This window comes from Phocoena sinus, chromosome 7 (genome assembly GCF_008692025.1).
Source record: "Phocoena sinus isolate mPhoSin1 chromosome 7, mPhoSin1.pri, whole genome shotgun sequence".
Taxonomy (NCBI): Eukaryota; Metazoa; Chordata; class Mammalia; order Artiodactyla; family Phocoenidae; genus Phocoena; species Phocoena sinus.
In genome coordinates this window covers 6,568,892-6,596,642 of record NC_045769.1, presented here as the reverse complement: position 1 = coordinate 6,596,642, position 27,751 = coordinate 6,568,892, and the positions used below count along the sequence as shown (strand labels likewise).

The 27,751-nt window shown below is 39.2% G+C and overlaps 1 protein-coding gene, 1 non-coding gene and 1 pseudogene across 7 annotated transcripts in view; 2 read left to right on the top strand and 1 right to left on the bottom strand.

Annotated features, from left to right (window-relative positions):
- The window catches only part of LOC116756491, a 264,380-nt pseudogene extending 242,610 nt beyond the window's left edge, over positions 1-21,770 (top strand).
- USP40 (ubiquitin specific peptidase 40) overlaps positions 1-27,751 on the bottom strand; it is a 92,236-nt gene that overhangs the window by 47,066 nt on the left and 17,419 nt on the right. For all 6 annotated transcript variants that reach the window (XM_032636878.1, XM_032636876.1, XM_032636880.1 and 3 more), the window contains 8 exons: positions 21,063-21,158; positions 19,569-19,676; positions 10,526-10,826; positions 7,824-7,905; positions 6,143-6,314; positions 3,970-4,054; positions 2,864-2,934; positions 1,637-1,956 (listed from right to left, as the gene is read on the bottom strand). In XM_032636878.1, the coding sequence (XP_032492769.1) occupies positions 1,637-1,956; positions 2,864-2,934; positions 3,970-4,054; positions 6,143-6,314; positions 7,824-7,905; positions 10,526-10,826; positions 19,569-19,676; positions 21,063-21,158 (1,235 nt within the window). The remainder of the gene's footprint in view (positions 1-1,636; positions 1,957-2,863; positions 2,935-3,969; positions 4,055-6,142; positions 6,315-7,823; positions 7,906-10,525; positions 10,827-19,568; positions 19,677-21,062; positions 21,159-27,751) is intronic.
- On the top strand, positions 17,885-18,018 carry LOC116757229. The gene has a single exon (XR_004350878.1). It is a non-coding gene; the product is annotated as a small nucleolar RNA SNORA11 (small nucleolar RNA).

The window sequence follows — 27,751 nt, the reverse complement described above, 5'->3', positions numbered from 1 at the left end:
CAGCCATGAAATGAGGTTTATGAAGAGCCTTCAAACATGAGGGGAGGGCTTCCCTGGTGGCGCAGTGGTTGAGAGTCCGCCTGCCGATGCAGGGGACGCGGGTTTGTGCCCCGGTCCGGGAAGATCCCACATGCCGCAGAGCGGCTGGGCCCGTGGGCCATGGCCACTGAGCCTGCGCGTCTGGAGCCTGTGCACTGCAACGGAAGAGGCCACAACAGTGAGAGGCCCGCGTACCGCAAACAAAACAAAACAAAAACGTGAGGGGAAAGCAGGATATAACTCTTTATCTACAATATCATCAGTATTATGTTTAAAAAGGAAAAAACCGGACTTCCCTGGTGGCACAGTGGTTGAGAATCCGCCTGCCAATGAAGGGGACATGGGTTCAAGCCCTGGTCCGGGAAGATCCCACATGCCGCGGAGGAACTAATAAGCCCGTGCACCACAACTACTGAAGCCCGCACGCCTAGAGCCCGTGCTCTGCAACAAGAGAAGCCACTGCAATGAGAAGCCCGCACACCGCAACGAAGAGTAGCCCCCGCTCACTGTAACTAGAGAAAGCCTGCGCGCAGCAAAGAAGATGCAATGCAGCCAAAAAATATACATATAAAATAATAAATTAATAAGAAAAAACCCTTCGAAAGAAAATCCCAATTATTCGAGCTCAGAAAGCTAACAGTGACAGACACTGCATGAGTGGTATGGTGATGCTGTGTTGGGTTTCCTGTCTTCACCTCTATATTTCCCAAGTCCTAATGAAAGTATATTACTTTCTAAAAAGAAATTTATAATAAACTTTTAAATTAAGTAAACAAGATAGGGAAATAAATTTCTGGAAAACACTTGTCGAAAAGAGAGTGATACACGTAATCCAAAATAAACACACTTCACAAGTGCTCTGCTTCTCTATGTCATAGCCACTAATAAACAATAATACAGAGCCTCTGTAATCTACGTATATTCACAGCACTGATAAAGCAGGGAACTGATTCATTGGTCATAACCTGAAGTCTTCAATGTGTGGAAATTGGGGGGGTTACAGTGTATGATAATGCTGACCACAGAAGTGTACTGGCACAGACATGGGTAACAAAAATGAAGAGAGGAAGCACCCCTGAGCTTCAAATGTGACTTACAGGAACCAAGGCTGCAATTCCCCAAGTAATTGCCTCGCCTGGGCAGCTGGGAGGATCTCAAGCATCATAAAAAGGATTATAACAAACAACTGAACTGCCTTCTGAGACCCTCGTGACAAGACAAATTTAGCTGTGGTAATACCTTCCTCATGAAGAATTTTAGGAACTTTCTCTGTGAGAATGTCTTATAATGAGTGCTAATCAGAATTATTTGATAAGATTCTGTTTTACTGCCAACTATCTACACTATATCTAGCCTATACCTATATTATTCAGTTACCACATTTACCAAAAAAAAAAAAAAAAAAAAATCACACTACAGTATCTTTTTTCTCCAGGTTGCCTAACCACGAACATTCCTATCTACAGTATATAGAACACAATGTCTAGAAATAAAACGAAACATTTAACTCTCATCATTATTAACATAAAGCTGTAGAGTTCTAAGATATGGCACTGTGACTACAGTAAGTTTAAAAGGAATTCTCTTAGCACGTTACCTGTCACCATCATTAGAACTCTGAATTAAAAGTGAGCTTCCATTTCTGAGACCTTGCTCTCTGAAGGTCTTCTTCAAGTCTTCCTTGGGAATGGTGGTCCAGCTCTCTTCACCTACAGACTCAGCACTGTTGACTAAGATGACTCCGTCTGGGATTGCACAGGCTGTGAATACACTACCTATTTCTGCATTAGATGGAAAGACATATGGAGAGTCTATCAACTGCTGACACTGCTCTTCTTCACTGCTTGTCGCCGGATGAAGAACATTTAAAAGCAGAGGTTCACAGTCACTACCAGCTGGAATCTGGATTCCGCCAACCTACAACAGTATCAAGTCAGCCATCAGTATAGCTCGTATTTGCCAAAATCAGGTCAACACAGTAATGCAGTAATGTAGACTCTTACAGAACAATTCCCATTTTTTTTTCTTTTCAAGTGAAATAAAGTTTTCACAAATGTCTTTTAAGTATCAGAAGAACAGCTTTAGATTTTTGAAGCTTTTTCTTAGCCATCTTTTACTTTTTAGGAGAGAAATCTGAAGTGGAGACAGACACGTGTCCTCAGCAGTGGTAAATGTATGAGGTGGACCGAGGACGTCCACTGAGTGGGTGAGATGCTCCTCACTGCTCTCTTGACCGTGCTCCCCTAAGTCGCCTCCAGCCCTAACAGTGTGACGAACCGCTCCTTCTCAATCCTCATCAAGAGTATGTACAGGGCTTCCCTGGTGGTGCAGTGGTTGAGAGTCCGCCTGCCGGTGCAGGGGACACGGGTTCGTGCCCCGGTCCGGGAAGATCCCACATGCCGCGGAGCAGCTGGGCCCGTGAGCCATGGCCGCTGAGCCTGCACATCCGGAGCCTGTGCTCCACAGCGGGAGAGGCCACAACAGTGAGAGGCCCGTGCACCGCAAAAAAAAAAAAAAAAAAAGAGTCTGTACAGACCCTCCTGCTCACCTATCTCAGCACAGTGACCCACACCATGCGCCTGAAGGATACAGACTGATCACTTATTTACCTTTGTGTCTAGCTTCTGACACACAGCCTGGCACCATGGAGGTGTCCTACAACTATCTCTTGAACATATAACCAACACTGATTGTACTTAAAATTTACTGGATATTTCAGCAGTTTTCTAATATGTAAGTGCCGTCATATATGCTGAATAAAATTTTATCACAACTTAAAAAAATATCCAAAACTCTCGTGAATATTTCTTCAACACTTATTTACCTCCACCCCATTCCATACAAAGATGTCTTCCCCATCAGCAATTTCAATTTCACACAGTGTCAGGTGATCTCCTAGGAAGATGAGATTATCAGTGAAACCATTCTCATGATCATCAAAAAAAAAATTTAACTACAGCAACAGCCAAGACACAAACATTTGTTTGAAAAGAAGCATTCTCATTGAGGAAAACTAAGAAAAAGGGAGTAATTATGTTTGTTATATTGATATTATTTTATATTATTTTTATCTTTATTCCTTCCATCACGCTCTTTAGCCTTTTTTTTTTTTTTCTCTGTTTTCATTTTATGTAAGCATTTCCCCCATAAGATTTGTGGGCGTGAGAGCAGGAAAAAAAAAAGTTAATATAAAAGGTCAACTGTACTTGACACTGTGAACATGGGGAAGGCTTACACATCAAACAGTCCTCACTCACCCACTAATGAGCTGTATGACCTTGTGGACTTCAAGCCTCTACCCTTCAGTTTTCTCATTTATGAAATGGGGATAAAAGAAGTTTGTGAAAATCAAATTAGATAATTTACACAAAACACTTATCTCAGTATTTGGCACCATGAAGTCCAAGACAACTGTTACTGCTGCTAATGCTATCACTGTTCTGTTATTATTTAAAGGAAGTACTTTTAAGCTCCTGAAGTACTTTTGTTTTGCTACAAAGTCTGAAGCTGAGATTGGATTAAAAAAAACAAGCCATATTTAACAAGATTTAAATGGTTTCAAACCATTTTGCTCAGAAGTTTGGGGTAATATAAAAAAATTTCCAAAGCCTTTAAGAAAAAATTTGTTTAGGTAGAGAAGTAGCCTTAATTTCAGAAAATATAAAACGTTTCCATGTTAGCAAAATTTCACACATTACCTATACTGGATACATTATAAACTAAATAAATTGTCTTATTAAATATGAAAAACTAAATATATTATTTGTTAAAACCAATGTGATGAGAACCTGCATAGCTAAGAAAAGTAGTATGTAGGGGAAAGACTGGCCAAGAGCAGAAAGTCTCAGATGAGCCCCACAAAATGTACGGATGAGCCCCACAAAATGTACATATACACAATAAGTTGCTGTGTTTTAATATTTCTCTTACCATCAAGTGTCTGGTAAACATGAAGTCCTGCTGGTACAAACTTTGCAACACTAAGAACCATATCTCCTTCCCAAAATTCTAACAGCTGCAGAATATGAATGAAAGGAAAGAGAACAATGAAAAATCACATATAGATCACTTTTCCAGGTTAAGTAAGAAGAGCACTGTGCCAAGTTACTTATGTAGCTGACACTGGGAAAAAGAAAATGAATACGACAATCCCCATCCAGCACCAAAAATGAGGAAAGTAGACATCTTTCAATGTTAAATCAGTCAAATCCAAAGATGGTTAATCTCACATCCGTTAGTGACTGAAGAACCCTGACATACACAAAGAGCACAATGACCACCTAAACAACAACCATTTCTACTTAATTTATGGGAAGATCACTTTTATCAGAAGGCAAAATGATCACTGTGCCAGCCCAGGAATCCTGGTCCAAAAGAGCAAAAATGACGTGTTTAATCAGTACTGTTCAGGGAAGAGCAGCACACACGAATACTCTTGTTTCTTGAAAGGAATGTCTCCCACTGTAAATCTAAAAAGTAGCATTACCAGTTTATTTAATAGATTACCAGGGATTTGTTTTTTTAAGTTTCTAGCTCCAAGACTCTGGGGACTGTGGTAACCTCACCAAAACAATGTCACCAATAAAGGTCAGTCCTATTTAGTCCCTCTCCACAATATCACAAGATAGTTCTCTGAAAAAGAAATTTCAGGGCTTCCCTGGTGGCGCAGTGGTTGAGAGTCCACCTGCCGATGCAGGGGACACGGGTTCGTGCCCCGGCCCGGGAAGATCCCACATGCCGCGGAGCGGCTGGGCCCGTGAGCCATGGCCGCTGAGCCTGCATGTCTGGAGCCTGTGCTCCACAATGGGAGAGGCCACAATGATGAGAGGCCCGCGTACCACAAAAAAAAAAAAAAAAAAAAGAAATTTCATACTTACACATGATTACTTAACTGTCAGTCTCTCAGCCTCTTGCCAGTGGCTTAATTCTAAGATTTGCCACTGGCAGAGATGTGCACTTAAACCATCAAAAAGCAGACTGGCATGAAATCTAAACCTTGTAAAGGTGACCAAGGTCTCTCTTTTCCACTTGAAACGTTACCCTAGGCAGGGTCAAATCTCCAAGTCCACCTATATCATCACTGCCAGGATTGGCTCAGAAATAAACTTTTAGTGGAAAAGTTCAGAAGTATTAATTTTAGAAATCTTGATCCTGATCCAACATTTAAATACTCAAATCAACTAAAGTTAAGGAAGAAACTGGCCTGCTTTTCTTTGTACAAGAGGAAAATCAAAAGAAAGCTAATAATTTTGGTAAATGATACAGTTTTTCAGAAAATTTACTTAATTCTGGGGGCGGGGAAGCTTACATTTTCTATTTCCCTTTTCCTCTATCAGGAAGTAGTGTGGAGTGAAGTATAATTAAGAGGAAAGAAAGAGTAGGGAGACCAGGGCTGGAGTCCTAGTTCTACTGCTAACTAGATGTCTGACCCTGGGCAAGCCATTAGATCTCTTTAAATCACAATTTCCTCACCTTTAAAATGGGGTTATCTTGCCCTCATGAGGTTAAAGAATCAAACGATAGAATTTATATGAAAACATTTTAAGTAAAATAAAGAGCACTGTTGTTGTCGTCGTTAAAACACGACTGGATAAATAATTTAGAGACAATGATTACAACGATGTTTGCTTTTACTATAGACCAGTAGACATTTTCCTTCACTTAGGAATCTTATTAATAAATGTTATTCTATACTGAAAGGTAGAAAAGTTAGTTGCTTTTATTTGTTTAGTAGCTCTTGGTTTTAGGCAACATAATTATCTATCTTTTTACTCCTTTTAAAAGACAATTCTCTTTCATTTATTTTTCCCAAAAGAGACAACCTTATACTCTTTCTCTCCCCAAGATTAAATATACCAGGCTTGATTCTCCCCCCGAAAGCCTGCTGGCAGGACTCGGTGAGTCCGGATTGTGCAGAAAAGCCTCTCTAAGAGACTTACGAGGGAGGGGAGAACATTTGGACCATCCGTCTATGGAAGTGGTAGATGTAGGATTTTCCTAAGCAGCTGTGAAAAATAAATAGTTGTATCCTAAACAGGAGTTTGAAAAGGAGAATCCAGCTTAAGACAGACCTGAATGTCTATTAAGAGTGAGGCTAAATTACCTGAAATATTGATTGCCGAAGATCTCCTAAAGTTTTTCTTTTATCAAAGGTCAAATCCCACATGCTTTCTGTTTGAGAGACTACTGGGTGCAGAGCCCCATTGAAGAAATGATAATGAGGGCCGAGGTGGAGACGCAATTCAAAATTATTGTTTGTAGAATCACACTCTGCCCTTTAAAGAGGCGTAAAGATACACAAATGCCACGTGTTTACAGCAGATACTGTTTCATTCAAACCAAAAATATTTGATTTACAATATAAAGAAGTTCTCCACTCCACCTAAGTCATTATAATTAACATCCTTTTCTTCCATGCTCCAAAATAACTCAGTTTAGTTTCTCAATTAATAGCTCTGCCACCGTGAATTCCAAGGAAGACGGTTTTAACGCACACTGTGCAGTTACTCTGAACAAACACTGACACTTGAACTCGTCCAATGCTGAGATTATAATTATGAACAAAATGCTGGAAACACGTTCCTATAACTGTGGTGAGTGCTAGATTTACAACTTCTATTTTCTCCTTGCTTCAACTAGACCCCACAGACTCTCCCAGAAACTATTTGAGGTCAGGCTCATGATCCCCGGAGTCTGCTCTCTTCGAGTCAAATGGCCTCAGCAGCAGCCGGGTGCTTGCTACACTTTTCTGAACCCATTCAGCTGCCGTGAAGCACGGCACCAGAAACACTTCAGGCAGCCCCACCAACAGAGAGTTGGATGAAGCTATAGTCACCATTCAGGTACCTCAGGCACAATTCTGTGAATGTGGTCAAAGACAGCATGAGCTTTTCCATGACCACATTAAAAAGCTTAGTGCTCGCTGACTAAAACCCCATAGGCTGTTTTTGTTTTTAATACCAACTGCTAATCCACACCACTCATGCAAGTTGGTTATCTTTCGCACTTAAGATATTTTATTCTGTTAAATTTTTATATTTTTAGTGTCTTGATTTTTGTTGAGATCTCCTCTGATCTTAATTTGCCATTCAATCTATTTTTTTTTTCTCAGCTTCAAATCAATGATAAAATGTTGAACACATCCCTGCTATGTAATCAGCCCCTCGGGTCCACAAGAAGACCATGGGAACATCCATTTCCCTAATCCAGTACCCCACGGACCCAGAGAGCAAAGAACCAGTTCTTCATGGTCCAAGGTTAGACCTCAAAAGAGAATGTTCAGATCATCAAGTTCTCACAAACCATCCCTTTAATAATCCATTGTAGGGTTTTGCCCAAGACTGACATTAAGCCAAACAGTCTGTAGACTCCACGTATCCTCCCATTTGCCCACCTCTGGTCTGGTGTCACTACGGGCCAGTTCTTCACAAACCACTTACACATGAGGGTGAATTTTCACAATGGGCTCTGTGCCGAGGGAATAACCGACAGGCCAGGACACAATTCATTCAGCACTACTACATGCTCACAGATTTCTCTAGTCTTCTTAGGCTTCAATCTCTACTTAGCGATGGCCATTTGTCATTATTTCATTCACTCTCACTGGGTAATTTCAAAGTAAAAGATACTCTCAGTATAAAAATTCAGCAACTAATAAAAAGACACCGGCATTAAACAGTTGACTTCTTTTCCTCTTTAATTTTCATTACTGAATACTTAAGACCTAAATTAGATACTTGTTCCCCAGAAAAACTATTCAAACTCTAAAAGTAATTTAAAATTACCTTTGTATTTGTAGTTCAATGTTGGCTGCATCCATTTCATTCAGCAAATGACATGGAACCCTGTATCTTGGGTTAGCTTGAGCTGTGAGCAAAATTTTCCATTAACTTGTGCTGACTACATAAAAACTGGTTGCTGAAGAGGTAGCACAGAAAACTAGAAAGGACCTCGCTGGGAGCTAGGAAAGCTTCTACTGCCTGTGTGAACATGAATTTTCTCTGGATCTCAGTTTTCCCATCTTTAAATTGAAAACATTAAAACATATGAAAGGTAAACAGTTCTTTAAGCCAAGCTAGAGAATTCCGTTTCTTCAACTCTTTTTAAATAGACTTTTAAAAAGAGAACACCTACTGTTTCCTTCTTGATAACAAATGTAATAATTGGTCACTGTGGAAGTTCTGGAAATTATTTTCTTTTAATGTAAAATAAATAAATATTACCTATAATCCCACTCCTAGGGAATACTGCTAAAATGTGATCTATATACTTCTGGTCTTTTTTCTGTTCTACACAATGTGTCTATACATACACATACACACAGACACACACACACCCCAAACCACGCTTATTTAAAGCAACTGGGAGTATAGTCAACAAACATGTAAGTTGCTTTTTCATTTCATATGTTGTGAATATTTTTCCAAATCTTTAAATGATTGCATAGTAGCCCATTCTATAAATAACATAATTAATCTAACCAATCCTTTTCTGGTAGACATTTAGGTGATTTTCTGTTAGTCATTACTATAAAATAACGGGGGTAGCAAACATCTTTGAACATAAATAGGTATACACAGTCCTGATTATTTCAAGACAAATTTGTGGAAATATAATTATTGGTTTAAGGTTTTTAAGTACATACAACCAAATTGGTTGTATTACTTTATATACATACCAAATATAGAGGTAGTGCCAACTGTTGAGAACCAGGTTAACAGAAATATTTGATTTTGTAAGAAAAAGGTTGTCATTCATTGCTGTTATGATTCATGTTTTTTGGTTACAGGCCAGATGGAATATTTTTTTTTTGTAGTTTACTGGCTGTCCTTATTTCTTCTTTTGTACGTTAGTTATTTATATCCTTTTCCCAATTTACCACTGAGCACAATGGAATAAATGTAAGAGCACTCTACAGATAGGGGAAATAAATTTGTCATATATTTTGCTGTTTTCCACTAGCCTGTCATTTGCCTTTTGGTATTACATAATAAGGTTTACATCACTTTTCCTCAATTTTTTTTTCATTGCTTTTATGCTTAGAAAGGGCTTCTCTACCTTAAGATCAGAAAAATATTTATATTTTATGCATCTGAAGGCTCCTTTTTTACACAGACATTAAAGGAACTATAATTTCATGCAAGTGATAATCACTTGATTGTACTAACTGTTAATTCAAGTGATTAGCAACTAACCAACTTCTCAGTTGTATTTATTAATTCATTTTTCGCCTATTTATTTGAAAAGCTACCTTTTCATGGATTAAAATCTTAAAAATACCTAGATCAACTTCTGGGCTTACTGCTCAATGGTCTGTCCAGCTCTTTGCACTAGCATTACACTGTCTTAACTGCTAGAGCATCATAAATATGCTTATACTGACACAGTAAAGTTTCCTTGAGCAGTTCCTTCTTCAATTTTCATTAATTTATCTTCCCAGGTAAATTTTAGAATCATTTTGCCAAGTTCCATCCATTCATTCCCCAAAAAAGTCCATCAAGATTTTGGTTAGATCTTTATTCAAATCTTAAGCTAACTGGAAAACTGTCACTTAGTACATATTCCAATCATGTACACACTGAAGTTCAATTCAGTGAAAAGGACAATACGTCATCTGAAGAAACTGATATATATTTCTGTAACTGTGAATTCAGCTCCCCAATATTTTTATCAGAACGATTACCATATTTTTTCCCCTCAGAAAAAAACAAAGGCCCTTCTGGTCAACAGAACAGTTATGTAATTGTTTCAGATCCAGAGAGTTAATTTCCTTTGATTCATCTGCAAACTGGTAACTGCTTTATTCTTATTCTTTACAAAAATGATCACTATGCTCACTCTGCGAACAGTATCCTCATCTCTAATCACAGATACGTCTCAATCTAAAGAGCTTTCCCAGTTGCATAAATTTTGGGAAGTGATCAAATAAAGTCTTACAGACTGATTCATGTTAGTAGCTTCAATTCAAAAATTTATCACTGTGGCTCTCAGTGTTTAACCTCCACCATGGTATGAACTCTCTTAGAAGATTCAACAGAGGGCTTCAGAGATATTTCAATTGCTTAAAGACTTATCACCTTGAGGAAAAGGAAAAAAGAAAGGAAAATGAAAGAGAACACATGAAAATAAGACCAAGGCCACTTGCAACTCAAAGACAACACATGGCCGAAGTGCAGAGAGAAGCCTGAGCAGAGGACAATCGTGTCTGCCCACACAACAAGAAAACATGATGTGATCCAAGAAAATGCAATTTTGAAAATCTAACTATAGCCTCATACTATTACAGGGGAAAAAACCAGAAATATATAATCTTTATAAAAGGACAGAATGTTGAATTTTTTCTGGTATATTTCTTACGGTTAGCTTGAAAATATTTTAAAATATTTCAAGAGCAAACCTTCTAAAAGGGTAAACTTTCAAATAACATTCAATATTTATCTTCTAAAGCGATCAACTTAAACAAATAGGGACATTTATCTTTCCATACCTTCAGGGGGTCTCTGCAACTGGGATTTCCGATAAAACAACATGTAGGCACTTTCTTTACCCTGAAATTGCTGTTCAATATCCTTTTCCTTAATTGGCTGGACTTTGGAATCGTTTATATCAAACCAGTGGGGACAGGAGGGTCTATCATTTAATCCTGGGGGTTCTGAAGTAAGTGTCTTCAAAAGTTGTTGATCATTTCTTCGTATATCAGACTCAGCCTGGAGAGAAGAGTCCTTCAACAGACTAACTGTACTTTCATCTGAACTGAGCAGAAATATCTGAGAATGAAGCTGTAAAAACTATACAGAGAAAGAAAACCAACATTAGGTTAATGAAAAAAAATTCATTGACATGATTACAAAATCTTTACCTTCCTTTCTGTGATTAGATATTTTAACGTCAACTTTTTGGCCTGGTCAGCTAAGAGGGAAAAAAATTTCATTTGCGCCATAATAAAACATTTAATAAAAACCAGAGTGCTTTCTGTTAAATAGTCTAACAGTTATACCAAGGGAGAAAGCTGCCATGACACAATCTTAAAAATACTTTAATTATACCTCGTAACGCTGTTTTTAAAAAGTCTTTACTGAAACAGATTAGACAGAACAAACACTTCTGAAATGTTTAAAGCAATCCAAACAGAGCACAAAACAAAGGCAATTATACAATGAAGTACCATAGAAGATAATTTCAAAACTGGTGACTCAGACAAACTGCTGGGATATAGTCACAATTATAAGCTTACATTAACTAAATTCAGTGTTGTCTGTCCCGGAGGCTGACAGGCTAGCAAAGGAAATCAGAACACAAGGCTGAAGTCATAATCTCAGAGACTATCATTTCTCAGGTTCCTCTACCTAAAGGATTAGGAAGAAAAAAACCTTCTCTCCCCATTGCCTATCCCACCTCCCCATCCCCTACTCTACTCTTCTTTTATTCCCTAACCTCTATGTGGCTTTGTATCACCCCCTTTTCTCTCAGTACAAACTACTTTATGTAGAAAATCACTTGGCAGGTATACGTAACATTTGCTTAGATCATCAATCAACACGGAAAAGTGATTTTCTCATTTTTTCTTGGAAAGGAAGAATTTATGATAATGTATACTCTCTAATCAAACAGAAGGGTATAGGGCATATGACCCAAAGGCATTATCGTTAACACTGTGTGTAACAGATGGCAATATAGTTTTGTAGCTAATTTAAGTACAATAAAATAATAATTTGAAACCTCTGAGTACTTTCTGTATAGCGAATCTTTTCTTTGTTTGATAGTTGAGGATTAACTCTTAAACCTCAAACTTCAGGGTAGTCTGGTTCCAGTAATGGCAGAGAACTTTTAATTGGACTAACCCCACTGATTAAAACAATTGTTTGGAAAGTAAGCAAAAGCTAACCTAAAGTGGAGGGAACATAATCCTTCAAAAGGGAAACAAGCTAGGTGAGTCCTGCATTAACCCACCACTTCCCAGTTTGTAGCAGAGCATGGCGGAAGAGAGTTCAAGCAAAGGGCAACAGTTTTACTGGACTAAGGAAACAGAATTTAAGACTGCCACAGAGCCTAGAAAGTGAAAATCCCATAAAGGAGCCCCAAATCTCTATCAAATCCTCCTCAAATCCTTGGCTGAGTCTTAAATGGTACATGGACAGCCTGAGACCCAAGGAACTGAGCAGAAAGCAACAGCTGGGAGATTTAAGATCTGAGTAGAGATTTTAGTGCCCTGCTGCTGGGTAGAAAGAGCATAGAGTTAAATAAACATGTTGTGAATGGATTAATAAGATAGATTAGAAAAAAGAAAGAAAGAGCATGGAGTTGAAGTCCTGCCAAATTAGAGGCATATGACAAACACCTCAGGCTTTCCACTGAAATCCTAGAAGGGCCACGTCTCAGGTCAGGGATTGGCAAACTTTTCTACAAAGGGCCAGACGGTAAGTACTTTAGGCTTTGTGGGCTAAGAGGCAAACTTGAGCACCTTTCTAAAGATAACTGTTTGAAAATATAAAGACAGTTCTTACCTGGGGGCTGTACAAAAAAGGCAGCAAGCCATAGTTTCCCCATGTTTGCTAACCTCTGCCTTAAGAGGGAGGATCATCCAGGCCCCAAGACTAACAGCTACTCCCTAGGACTAACAGCTAAATGCAACAGATCCACCCTACCAAAGCCCCAAATGAAGCTCCCACAGGATCAACATGATTCAAAGTTACTTAATGGCCTGTTGGAATATAATGAAAAGCCCTTTAGAAACAATAACACAGGACTTGCCTGGTGGCGCAGTGGTTAAGTATCAGCCTGCCAATGCAGGGGACATGGGTTCGAGCCCTGGTCCGGGAAGATCCCACATGCTGCGGAGCAACTGAGCCCGTGAGCCACAACTACTAAGCCTGCACTCTAGAGCCCATGAGCCACAGCTACTGAGCCCACGTGCCTAGAGCCCGTGCTCCACAACAAGAGAAGCCTCTGCGATAAGAAGCCTGTGCACCGCAACAAAGAGTAGTCCCCACTCGCTGCAACTAGAGAAAGCCCACGCACAGCAACGAAGACCCAATGCAGCCAAAAATAATAAATACATAAACCTTCTAAAAAACAGTAACATAATCCACAGCCTCTAAAACACATCATCCACAATGTCCAGTAGGCAATATAAGAGTATATGACATGCAAAGAAACAGGACAATGTGATTCATAACCAAGAGATGACACAGTCAATTCACAAGAGATAAAAAGGTAATAACTACAGACCCAGAAATAATCCAGATGTTATAAGAGTAAACAGCTAATGAAATATATAAATTTACAGGAAAGGATGTACAGAGTAGGTTCAAATGGGGAATTTCAGCAGAGAAACAGGCACATTAAATAAGAGCTAAGAAAAAATTCTACAGCTGAATAACACAATATCTGAAATGAAAGAATTCATTAATTCATTGGCTGGGCTTAACAGAAGACTGGATACAGTAGGAGAAAGAATCAATGAACATGAAGACAGATCAATGGAAATTATCCAAATTGAGGGTGAGGGGAAAAAAAAAAACCTCCTGCTAGAATATCTAAGACCAGTGAGGAAATACTGAATGGTCCAATATATATGTATCTGTAATTTCTGAAGAAGAGAGAGATAATGGGGCATAAAAACAAACTGAAAATATAATGGCCAAAACTGAAGATTTCAAGCCAGATTTAAAAAATCTTAGAAAATACAAAGCAAATAAACACAAAGAACACCATACTGAGACACACTGTTATTAAATTGCTAAAAACCAAAGATAAAGAGATTATCTTAAAAGTAGAAAAAAAAGACACATTACATTTAAGTAACACTGACTTCTCAGCCAAAATAAAGCAAGCCAAAACATAAAAAAATGACATCTTTAAAGTCCTGAAAAAACCAATAAGAGCTATTAACCTAGAATTCTGTATCCAGGACTTCCCTGGTGGTGCAGGAGCCTGCCAATGCAGGGGACAGGGGTTCGATCCCTGGTCCGGGAAGATCCCACATGCCATGGAGCAACTAAGCCCGTGTGCCACAACTACTGAGCCTGTGCTCTAGAGCCCACGAGCCACAACTACTGAGCCCGTGTGCCATAACTACTGAAGACCGCGTGCCATAACTACTGAAGCCCACGCGCCTAGAGCCCGTGCTCTGCAACAAGAGAAGCCATTGCAATAAGAAGCCTGCACACCACCATGAAGAGTAGCCCCCACTCAACCCAACTAGAGAAAGCCCGTGTGCAGCAACAAAGACCCAATGCAACCAAAAATAAATAATTTTTTAAAAAGAAAAAAGAATTCTATAACCAGCAAAAATACCATTTAAACAAATGAATGCAAGATAAAAACTTCAGACAAACAAAAGCTGAGAATATTTTTGCCAGCAGTTCTGGATGCCCAAGAACCGTTAAAGGAAGTTCTCTAGTTGAAGGGAAATGATATTAGATGCAAACCTGGACATGCAAGAAGGAGCAATGAACACCAGAATGGATAAAATAAAACATGATTTTTTCATTAATTTCTTTAAAAGTTGCTTAAATGTTTAAAGTAAACACATACATACATACACACACGGTGAATTTACATATAATTGTAAAATATAAGACAACAGCTGAAAAGGATGGAAGTTGGGAAATGGAATTATGCTACTGTACCTTGTACATCTTACCTTGTACATGAAGTGTTACAGTATTGGTCTGTAATTTATAATATTAACTTATGTACAGTGTAATCCCTAGAGTAAAAAAGTTAAAGTAGTACAGCTAAAAAGTCAACAGAGGAGACAAAAATCAAACACTAAAAATTACTTGATTAATCCAAAGGTATGAAAGACAGAAAGAAAGAAAGGCAAGAAAGACAGGAGAAGCAAATAAAAAACAAATGGCTACATGATAAATTCAAACTCAACCACACCATTTAATACATTAAAAATAAATGGGGGCTTCCCTGGTGGTGCAGTGGTTAAGAATCCGCCTGCCAATGCAGGGGACACGGGTTCAATTCCTGGTCTGGGAAGATTCCACATGCCGTGGAGCAACTAAGCCTGTGCGCCACAACTACTGAGCCTGTGCTCTAAAGCCCGCGAGCTACAATGACCTAGCCCGCCTGCCACAACTACTGAAGCCCGCGTGCCTAGAGCCTGTGCTCCCCAACAAGAGAGGCCACTGCAATAAGAAGTCCACACATTGCAACAAAGAGCAGCCTCCGCTCACCGCAACTAGAGAAAGCCCACGTGCAGCAAAGACCCAATGCAGCCAAAAATAAATTCGTTTTTAAAAAAATTAATTAAAAAATAAATGTACTGAACATTCTAATTTAAAGGAAGAGACTGTCAAACTCTATCATTTGATAGAAAACAGATGAACAATAGAGAAAAACAACAAATGCAAAGCTGTTTCTTTGAGAAGTCTAATAACCTTGGACTTCCCTGGTGGTGCAGTGGTTAAGAACCCGCCTGCCAATGCAAGGGACACAGGTTCGAGCCCTGGTCTAGGAAGGTCCCACATGCCGTGGAGTAACTAAGTCTGTGCGCCACAACTACTGAGTCTGCGCTCTAGAGCCCAGGAGCCACAACTACTGAGCCCGCGTGCAACAACTACTTAAGGCTGTGCGCCTAGAGCCTGTGCTCCACAAAAGAAGCCACTGCAATAAGAAGTCTGTGCACTGCGATGAAGAGTAGCCCCTGCTCACCGCAACTAGAAAGCCTGCGTGCCTCAACAAAGACCCAACATAGCCAAAAGTTAAATTAACTAATTATTTTAAAAAAAGAAAAGTATAACAACCTTGACAAATCCCTAGCAAGACTGATGCAAAAGAAAGCTAAGAAACACAAATTACCAATATTAGAAATGAAATAGGGTCCTACAGGTCCTACAGAAATTAAAAGGATAATATGGTAATATTTCAAACAGCTTTATACTAAGAAAATTGACACTTTGAGAACAAATTCCTTAAAAATCACAATTTTCCAAAATAAGCAGGAACCAACTTCATACTGTTTACAAGAGACACACTTGCATTAGAAAGCTTGTATGTTACATTAATACCAGATAAGGTAGATGTGAAGGTAAGGGCTATTCGCACAGATAAAGCAAGGGCATACGTCAAGAGGCCATTAACAATCCAAAATGTGTATGCAACTAATAATATATCTTCAAGATACATGAAGCAAAATTGTCAACAGTAAAAGGACGAAAGGGCAAAGGTACAATTAGAGTTGGAGATTTAAAACTACTCTCTCAGTAACTGATACAACAAAAAGACAGAAAAATTAGTTAAGAATAGGGATGAAATAAAGAATGTTATTAACCAATTTGACCTAGCTGACATTTATGAAACACTATACCCAACAAATGCAGAAAATTAATAACTTTACTGGTGAATAGAAACATTCAGCAAGACAGACCATATCCTGAGGCATGAAACAAGTCTCAAAAAATTCAGAATAAGTGAAATCATAGAGAGCATGTTTTCAGAGTAAAATGGAATTAGACATCAATTTATAGATATAACAAAAAGATAACTAGAAATTCCCCAAATATTTGGAAATTAAGCAATCCACCTCCAAAAACCTCATGGGTCAATAAAAGAATCAGAAGGAAAAATTACAAAATATTTTGAATTGAAAGATAATAATAACATGTCAAATTTAGCTACAGCTAAATTAGCGCTAAGAAGGAAATTATAGATTTAAAAGCATGAATTAAAAGGCATGTTTAGGGCTTCCCTGGTGGTGCAGTGGTTAAGAATCTGCCTGCCAATGCAGGGGACACGGGTTCGAGCCCTGGTCTGGGAAGATCCCACGTGCCATGGAGCAACTAGGCCCGTGAGCCACACTACTGAGCCTGCATGTCTGCAGCCTGTGCTCCGCAACGGGAGAGGCTGCGACAGTGAGAGGCCCGTGCAGCGTGATGAAGAGCGGCCCCCACTCGCTGCAAAAGCTTTCTCGCCAAGAAACCCCTCGCACAGAAACAAAGACCCAACACAGCCAAAAAATAAATAAATTTATTAAAAAAAAAATTTTTAAAGGCAGGTTTAAAAAACCTGTGTTAGATACCAACCCAAGAAGCTAGAAAAAGATGATTAAATTAAATACCAAAGGTAAAAGGAAGGAAATAATTAAAAACAAGAGCAGAAATCAATGAAGTAGAAAACAGATTAGTAGAGAAAAATCAATAAAGGCAAAAAAGTTGTTTTTTGAAAAGCTTAATAAACTTGATAAGCCCTAAGCAAGACTTATGAAAAACAAAAGTAAGCAAACACAAATTATTAATATCAGGAATTAAAAAGAGGAAATTTAGGTCCTACAGACACTAGAAAAGATGATGAGACATTTTGAATAGCTTCATGCCAATAAATTTGACACCACAGATAAAAGGACAAATTCTTTAAAAAATATAATTTTCCAAAATCATCCAAGAAATAAAAAATCTAAAACAACTCTACAAATAAAGAAATTAAAACTATAATTTAAAAACCTTGCCATAAAAAAATTCCAGCTCTAACTAGCTTCACCAAACATTTAAGAAAGAAATAATAATCTATCTCAGAGAAATCCTTTCCAGGAATATAAAAAAGGGAACATTTCCTAACTTCTTTTGAGTCCTGCATAACCCTGATACTGAAACCTGACAAAGATATTACAGAGAAAGAAACTTAAAGACCCGTATCTCTCACAGACACAAAATCCTTAGGAAAACATGAGCCAAATGCATACAGCAATGCATACAAGTACATCACGACCAAGTGTGCTTTACCCCAGAAATGTAAGGTTTGCATTCACATTGAAAAGGTCAGTCAACAGAATTCACCACATTAACTGAATAAAAGAGAACAGCCATGTGATCACATCGATAAATGTAAACAAAACAGCATGTGATAAAATCCAACCTCTATTCAAGATAAAACTATCAGCTGCGTATATCACACCCAAAAGGCATCTGGGTTCATTGTGATAATGGGCATAAGACTTTTGGCCTTCCTATGAACAAATACTCTACATGTGTCCTCCTGCACTTCACGTGGCTGCTGGGCAAGACCAGTGGGACAGGGTTCAATACTGGAAGAAAAGCTGCAGTATTTAGTGGGGAAGTCCTGCCACTTAGAGCCCGTCCAGCCCATGAATGGGTGGGCCATGAGTGGTCTCATAAATATAGAGGCTTTGAACCTCTCTTTTTGAGAGAAAAAAAAAAAAAGAGAGAGAGATTCCAACTATATGCCATTCTGGAAAAGGCAAAACTATGGAGACAATAAAAATACCAGTGGCTGCCAGGAGTTTGGGGGACAGGGGTGATGAATACACAGAGTACAGTTTTTTAGTGCAGAGAAAATACTTTGTATGACATTATAACAATGGATATATGTCAGTATACTTTTGTCCAAACCTACAGAATGTACCATACTATCTACTCCATTAGAATGAACCTTAGGAGAACTGTGGACTTTGGCAATTATGATGTGTCAATGTAGTTCATCCTTGGTTTAGGGTTAAAAAAAAAGAAACACACCACCCTGATGAGTGATACTGATAACACCTACGCATGTATGCGGGAAGGGGGTATATGGGAAATTTCTGTACCTTCTTGTTAATCTTGTTGTAAACCTAAAACTACTCAAAAAAAAGTCTTAAAAAAAAGAACATTCAGTGTTAGGATAGGTATTTTTGGCAAAACTCATTTCAGTTATACACATATGTATACAAGTTATATACGTGTGTGTTGGTTGGATTGTGATGTAAGATGCATTTTTTAGGTCAAAAAAGTTTGCAAGCCATTGTAGTTAAGTTATAGTGGCAAATAAAAGCACAAATTAACCTCAAAGAAAAAAGACATAAGACTATCAGTCAACTATAAGTACAAGTTAACTTCCTCAAATTTATGAAGGATATATTTATTTAAAAACAAAACAAGACAAAAAAGTCCCTGCACAGTTGATAACATACTTAACAGTAAAATATTGAAACACTGATCCAATCGTTTTAAATGAAAACCTAAGACTGTCTATGAACTCATGGTCATTAATTTCATTTACGAACTGTGGTCTAATTAAAAGGTGAACTTAAACACAGACTATATTGTGTACGCTCTTTGCTTCTACAAGAAATAGCTCCAAAATATTGACTAACTGTTCTGTTGCTTTGCTTGTTTTTAGTCAAGTTTTTTGTCTCCCAAGTCTGGCAGTACCAGTTTTTAAACCTAACCTTACAGCCTAGGAAGCCAGATTGCCAAGTTTAGTCGAACTGTGTGTCAAAGAAAGATAAAAGTGAAATTTGGGTGAATACCTGAAGACGTTTCTATAAATAAGATGATAAGCTTTAGGATATGAACTTTGTGACATTTTTTGCTGTTGTGATTAAAAGCCCCTCCTCTATTCTTTTTTTGCTTACTTCTTGATTCTATAAATTACTTAATAATTAACTGAATTCTAATCATTAAACAAAATACTAATTGTATTTCCATCTAATTTAAATTTCCTTCCCCAAAGAAATTCATGTTGCCAAAATCATAATAAAATTTCCTGGGAATAGGACTTCTTATAAGGATGTCATGTATTACCTTTCGCAGTGGTCCATACTGTTTTCTGTACTTCTTATTCCAAGATATTCCTATCTTTTTCAAGAGTTTCTGGCCCAGCTGATCAACAGAAATTAGATTACTCTCCTCCTTATGAGAGAAAAGAAAGTCATTTAAGAAAATCTGATAAGATATAACCTCAACACTTACGAGTTCAACGGACCCAACAGGATTAATAAATGTGCCTGTAACAGCAAACATGTAACCATGGTTACAATTAACCATAATTGTTTCAAAATAAAAAGTTTTTAAAAAAAAATAGATTAAGCCTAAGTTTAGAAAACTTGAATTCTGCTACTTTCCATGCGGCAAAGTCTAAACATTTCAAGAGCAATATCCAAAGAGTATTCCAAGGTTTGGTAAATCCTGATATTATGTGGGATTTTTAGAAGAAATACTTTAGTGCAAAAAGACTGTCTCTTCTGAATGTTCTGAAGTATAACCAAGTTCTAAAAAGGGCGTAAGAAGTGACTATTATGGGCTGAAATGTGTCCCTCTACTATCAGAATTCATATGCTGAATTCCTAACCCTCAAAATTTCAACTGTGACTATATTTGGATAGGGCCTTTAAAGAAGTGATTAAGTTAAAATAAGGCCTTTAGGGTGGGCCCTTATCCAATCTGACTGGTGTCCTTATAAGAAGAGGAAATTTGGACACACAGGGATGCACATGCACATAGAAAAGACCATGTGAGAAAGCAGCAAGAAGGCAGCCATCCACAAGCCAAGGAGAGAGGCCTCAGAAGAAACCTGCTGACACCATGATCTGGACTTCCAGCCTCCAGCACTATGAGAAAATAAATTTCTGTTACGTTAGACACCCAGTCTGTGGGATTTTGTTATGGCAGCCCTAGTAGACTGATATAGTGGCCATAGACCAATACTCAACCTAGGTCCGTAGTAAGAAATTGAGATAAAAACTGTTTATTAAGAACGAATGAATAAATGAAATGAGACTACCATCCTTACAACAGGGTACGAAGCAAACATTAAAAGTCATATACGTGAGGTATTATCAATACTGGGAATGAAAAAGGGGACATAACTTCAGGTCCTACAAACATTAAAAGGATAATATGGGAAAACAGTAAATTCCAAAATCGCATGTAAAGTAAATCCCAATTCAATTTAAAATAACAATATCACAAAAAACTTGTAACCCAATCCCAATATATGTATATAAACACAAAGGAAACAGAATGCAAAGAATATATATCAAAGTGTTAACAATGACCGGACATTTGGTTTATTTAAACTTTGTTTCTTTATGTACTTTCTAATTTATTCCCCTCAAATTTTCTACTATTCATATGTATTCCTTTTATAACCAGAAAGTCTCCAATAAAAAAATTTTTTTAAATAGGCAGAGAATTTCCCAAAAGAAGAAGACTATGAATAGTAACAATATCACTTCTGCCAACTGAATCATACATCTGATATACATACACAAACATAAACACACACTTTCTCTCTACCTGTAACAAGACTGCTTTTAGAATCATCAATGGATCATCAATCTCTTCTTCATTTTGAAGATCTTCCAAATTCACATCTGGATTACTTTTGTCCTCCTAAGAAAGAAAACAATAAAAAAGTTTCTCTTTTCTGGTAAGCAGCCTGAGGTGACCTCTAAAAATGATTCACTATTCACCTGACCCAGAAAACCCCACAAAATCATGCAAGAGATTCAAATCTTCGTGTTCACTTTAAGAACACTCATGAAACTGCCCAGGCCATTAAGGATATGCATATCCGAAAAGCCACCAAGTATCTGGAGGATGTCACTTTAAAGAAGCAGTGTGTGCCATTCCGTCATTACAATGGTGGAGTTGGTAGGTGTGCCCAGGCCAAACAGTGGGGCTGGATGCAGGGTCGGTGGCCCAAAAAGAGTGTTGAATTTCTACTGCACATGCTCAAAAATGCAGACTAATGCTGAACTTAAGGGCTTAGATGTAGATTCTCTGGTCATTGAGCACATCCAGGTGAACAAAGCCCACAAGATGCCGTGCAGGACTTACAGAGCTCATGGTCGGATCAACCCATACATGAGCTCTCCCTGCCACACTGAGATGATCCTTACTGAAAAAGAACAGATTGTTCCTAAACCAGAAGAGGAGGTTGTCCAGAAGAAACAGATACACCAGAAGAAACTGAAGAAACAAAAACTTATGGCCCAGGAATAAATGCCGCAAAAAATAAATGCAAATAAAAGTAAAAAAAAAGTTTCTATCACTAACCCCTTAAAAAGCAGTTAACAAAATAGCAGTGTTTGTGCCACAGAGGTTTCAAGATGGAGAAATGATGATAAAAACATCATAATAATTTGTATATGCTTTGGAATCAGGCAGCCTAGTTTTAAATTTCAACTGTGGTTGAATAATCCTGGACAAATTACCTAAGCTCTCTGGCATTATCTGTAAATTGGGATTGTGAAATAAGGAAAGCTTCTAGCACAATACACACAGCGGGTTCCAACATTTTCCCACTAAGCAGTACTTTCGCTGCATCCTACAATTTTGATATGTTGTGTTTTCATTATCATTCAGTTCAAAATGTTTTCTGGTCTCCACCCAATTTATTCTCACTCACTTATGTTGGCCTAACAAAATCCTACCAACCTCTGCAAGCTCAGCTTAAACATTCCCTCCTATTTTCTTTCTTTCTTTCTTTATTTTTGGCTGCGTTGGGTCTTTGTTGCTGCGTGCGGGCTTTCTCTAGTTACGGCGAGCAGGGGCTACCCTTCGTTGTGGTGTGCGGGCTTCTCACTGCGGTGGCTTCTCTTATTGTGGAGCACGGGCTCTAGGCGCGCAGGCCTCAGTAGCTGTGGCACGCGGGCTCAAAAGTTGTGGCACATGGGCTTAGTTGCTCCATGGCATGTGGGATCTTCCTGGACCAGGGCTCGAACCTGTGTCCCCTGCATTGGCAGGCAGATTCTTAACCGCTCCGCCACCAGGGAAGTCCCTCCCTCCTATTTTCTGATCACCCAAGTTTTCACCCCATCTTATGAAGTTACTTGGAAACATGTTAAAATTCCCCTGATAAGGTATTTTTATTATTTTTTTTCATACATGGCATCTTGCAAAGGTATTTTAAACTGGCTTAAAATCATAAACACAAATAGACCTAAACAGTTAACATAAGAAAGAAATATAGAAGAATATGGCAGATGAAATACAACCATCCTGCTGTAAAATTACTAAAAATGCTGGATAAAGTAAAACACACAACAAAAGAAAATCTCTTTTTAAACACATGCCGAACTAGCAAGAGAACATTGGGAAAATCCTCAGAGAACGAGTGACATGAGAATCCAGGGAAGAAATCCAGAGTTGAGGTCTCCAGCCGCTCAACCTTGCTGACACACAGCTTCCACCTTGATGCTCACACAGGACAGGGTCTGGGAGACAAAGTGTAAGGACCTACCCAAAGTGGGGAGCTGAATGGCTGGTTTTCTAAACAACCAGCTCTCCAATTCTTTGACACCACCTGGCTGTCCGTTAATTCAATTCTGACACTAATGTTGCTAAGTACCACGAGGCTGCCCCCACTTCAGACACCAGCTGCAAATGGGGTTCCCAGGCTACCTGCACTTCGGCCTGGCTGATCACAAATTCTACAAGCTCCACCTCATGTCTGATAACTTCCTGGAACAGCTCATAGAGCTCAGGAACTTATACTCAGGACTAGAGTTTATTACAAAGGATACAAACGAACATCCAGATGAAGGTACACAGGGCAAGGCTGGGGAGGGTCCCGAGTGCAGAAGCCTCTGTCCGCGTGGAGTTGCGGTGGCCACCCTCCCTGCACATGGATGTATTCACCAACCTGGAAACTCCCTTAGTCCTCTTCTTTCAGAGTGTTAATCAAAGTTTCATTATGCAGGCATGATTGATTAAATCATTGGCCCTTGGTGACCAAACTCAATCTCCAGCCCCTGTGCCTCCCTGGGTGAGGGGGTGGGTCTGAAAGTTCCAACCCTCTAATCACGTGGTTGGTTTCTCTGCTGACCAGCCCTCACCCCGCAGGTAACCTCATTAGCATAAACTCAGGTATGGTTGAAAGGGGTTCATTATGAACAAGAAAAGACATGCCTAATCACTCAGGAAATTTCAAGGAGCTCTGTGCCAGGGACCTGGGACAAGGACCAAGTATATATTTTTTATTATACCACAAAGATAGATTCCAGCGGAAAGCTAGAAACCTGAAAGGACTACGCTATCAACATAAGCATGACCTACCAAAAAATCCACCCCACAACAAAGGACAATGAGAAACTTGCTTGTTTTGACCTTGATACTAGATGAAGGTGGAAAAACATTTCCTCTAATAATCTGTAATCACAAGTAGGTCTTCATGTGGGTTTGTGGCCCAAATTCACATTAGTTGTATGGCTCTAGAACAACCAAGTCTAGATCTTATTTTAAAGGTATTAAAGGTTGGAGGTGACCCCAGGCATGTGGTAGAGACAAATACACATCTTTCGTGGAAGAACGTATTTTTAACTCAGGCTTCAAATTACTCCTACACCGTGTTCTTACAAAACCAACCAGCCAACCAAGACCACAGTCTAAAATAACAAAATCATAAGGAAACAGAATCAGCAGATATCCAAAGACCCACAAAGTCTTCAGATACTGCAATTATCAGAGAATAAAACAGTATGTTTAATATGTTTAAAGACATTTATGGCTAAGGAAAAAGAGATTTAAAAATGGCAGGAGAGGGCTTCCCTGGTGGCGTAGTGGTTGAGAGTCCGCCTGCCGATGCAAGGGACACGGGTTCGTGCCCCGGTCCGGGAGGATCCCACATGCCGCAGAGCAGCTGGGCCCGTGAGCCATGGCCGCTGAGCCTGCGCTCCACAACGGGAAAGGCCACAGCAGTGAGAGGTCTGCATACCGCGAAAAAAAAAAATAATAAAAAATAAAAATGGTAGGAGGGGAGATGCAGGCCGGCATTGCTTAGGGTGTGACATGCTGGTGCAGGTGGCACATGTGCTGGGCCTAGTCCTCCTGCACTCTGCCAGTGTCCAACCTTGGCCTTGTGGGGACAGGCTGGTCCAGGAGGCACCAGTCCCAGGGCTGCCTACTGGGAGCTGTTGTAAAACTTCTTTGTTCCACATCCTCAAATGTGCAAGATGATGCTTGAAGTGATGTCAACCATCAGTGAAGCAAAAGACCCCACTTTGGAAGGCACAGGTCAGGCTCCTCTTTACACCAGATCGAGAGCCACATTTTGAATAGTTAATGACCTCCATGCAAGAGGCAAGAGATCATCTTCTACTCAGGTTGAGAGAGACTGAGATGTTGGCTTTCACCCAGGGAACATTATGTGGGGTTGGTCATGAAACTTGTTCCTTGCAGACAGCTCCCTGAAAGGGAAGAAGAAATTGCTAAACTATAAGCAGAAGAAACAATACCTGTCTATGTTTAGTGTATCTGGAATCCTTTGTCTCTAGGTATAAGAGATCTCTCAGGATAATGGTAGTAGAGAGACAAGCAGTGTCCATCAGGCGTACCTACTGAAGCTGAAATTCTTAAAGCACTCATCATGATGTGAACACCACGAAGCTCGTGATTCTTAAGGAGAATTTAAAAAAAAAAAAAAAAGGGATGCTTCATAGAGGCCATGAATAAGGAAATACACAAGCACAAACAGAAAGCAATCTTCTGATTGTTCTTTAAGCCCCAAGGAAGACCTTGCTAAAGTACCAGAGCTTCAAGATCAGAGAAGCAGTGCAGAGGGCAAAACCAAATGAAAGAATGCCCGCCTGCCCTCTTGAGTCACGTCATGGAACCGGGAGAAGAGCCTGACGCTGCTGATCATTTCCAAAGAAATGACCACAAAATTGCAGAGAAGTTCAAGGAAGCACAAACCAAAAGGAAGACACAAAGAAAAGAATCATTGCTTTTGAGCCACACTGCCTCACCACACAGGGTGAAGCTGCCTCTGCACATGAAGTCAATGACAAACTTGAATAGGAAACTGTAAACAAATAGTTTATGCCTCAAAATACTGAGGATAAATCCCACCAGCTAGAGGAGTGCCTGAAATCTGACAATGGCTGAGCAAAATTGAAGAAATGTCTGCAGTCAGCATGGAGGAAAGCAGAGACACACTCCCGAGGCGGAAGCCGAACTGACATGGAGCACAGGGGCACTTTCTAAGGCTGAAGAGAGACAGGGCAACATCAGAAGAAAAGGCTACCACAAATGGAAGCATAAATGGAAGGAAAAAACCAAGAACTACAGTGGAAAAGGCAAAGAGAAAAAAATAAATGAACAACATCATAACTATTTATTAGACCTGTTCGCAAGTTTCTATGAGAATCTAATAAAAGACTTCAACTTCATCTTTTAGAGAGAATGAAATCAAGTTAAAATAATTGTTTGAAAGGGCTGGGGGTGCCCTAGAGGGTAAGGTTCACTACTACAGGACCCTGCGACTGTAAGACAGCAGAGTGAAGGACGGCAACAGGGCAATAAGAATCAGCAGCAACGAAGGATGGAAACATGGAGAGCAGAGTTAGACCAGAGGAGGATAAGAAGTGCTTCACTCCATCTGACTGGAATGTGCCCAAACAAGCTAGTGTCTTGGCAAATAATGGCACAAGCATTTGAGAGATGCTTGTATGGCTTCCTCAACCCAGAACTGGATAAACCCAGTTCTAGAAATAAAAGAAATGGAAGGTTAAGGACCACAAAGAGTGAAACAAAACTGTCTTTTTCCAAAAATGTCTACAACATAAGAGGGTTTAGCAAGATGGTTGATTATAAAATCAATGTACTAAAGATAACTGTACTTCAATACACCAGCCACAAATAGTCCAAAAAATACAGTATAGACATAGCCCCACAGAACACCTCCCTGATCAACATTTTCCCACTAGAACAGTTAGATTTTAAATACTCAAACTTTACAAAACATAAGTTATCTCTCAGTACATTCTAAGTACAACTGATAGAGCATCAGAAACACAGGTAGATGTTCTGAAAGGCAAAGTGAATGTCAACAAAGGGAACACAGCATCTTCAATACTGCTGGCACTCAGAGAAGCCATGTTATTACATGTGGAGCAATTTTTCATTCACAACAATATTAACTGTTTGACACTCTTTTTTTTTTGCGGTACACAGGCCTCTCACCGTTGTGGCCTCTCCCGTTGCGGAGCACAGGCTCCAGACGCGCAGGCTCAGCGGCCATGGCTCACGGGCCCAGCCGCTCCGCGGCATGTGGGATCTTCCCGGACCAGGGCACGAACCCATGTCCCTTGCATCGGCAGGCGGACTCTCAACCACTGCACCACCAGGGAAGCCCCTGTTTGACACTCTTGAAGATAGGTTTTAAGCATTCTACATCCTAACATGATGGGTTGGAACTTACCAGTGTTTTAGTTACATTTTAGAAAACTGGTTGAGAGTTTGGTGCTGGTGTGTAATAGATTATAATTTTTCCCACTGCAAATAACTGGAAGTGGATTCCCAATTAGTGCTTTCTCTTCTAGAGAAAATTATGAAACTTTTTTAGAAGACATTAAAGCAGCTCTAAAAACCAAAAAGATGTATCTTGTTTACACATGTAGATACAAAATGCCACTACTTTTATGTGTGTGTATGTGTGAGAATATTGACAAGGTGATTCTAGAAATGTTCAGAAAAGCATTAAAATCCAAGGTAGGCAAAACACTCCTGAAGAATAATAACACATAGGGAGACTTGCCCTACCAGTTATCATAACATAGTATAAAGCTACAGAAATTAACAATGTGGTATTTACCTAGGAACAGGAAAAAAGAATAACAACAACAAGAACAGAATACAGAGCCCCAAAATGGACGCAAATGTAAGAAAACAACTGATATAACAGAACTGGCATTGTAAACTGGTGGAGAAAGAATGGATCATTCAATAAATGGTAATGGGCAACTGGGTACCCAGATGGAAAAACAACATCACAACATTCACAGCAAAGCATTCCAGGAAGACTGAAGTTTCAACTGTAAAAGGCAAAACTATTGAAGTTTTAGAAGACAATATAGGAGGAAAATCTTTGGTTGGCGCCATGAAAGAAAGAAAAGCTGAGGAATGGTTACTGATTAAAGGAGACTTAAGACATATGCTAACTAAATCTAATGCACGATCCTGGGCTTGATACTAGAGTGGGGCAG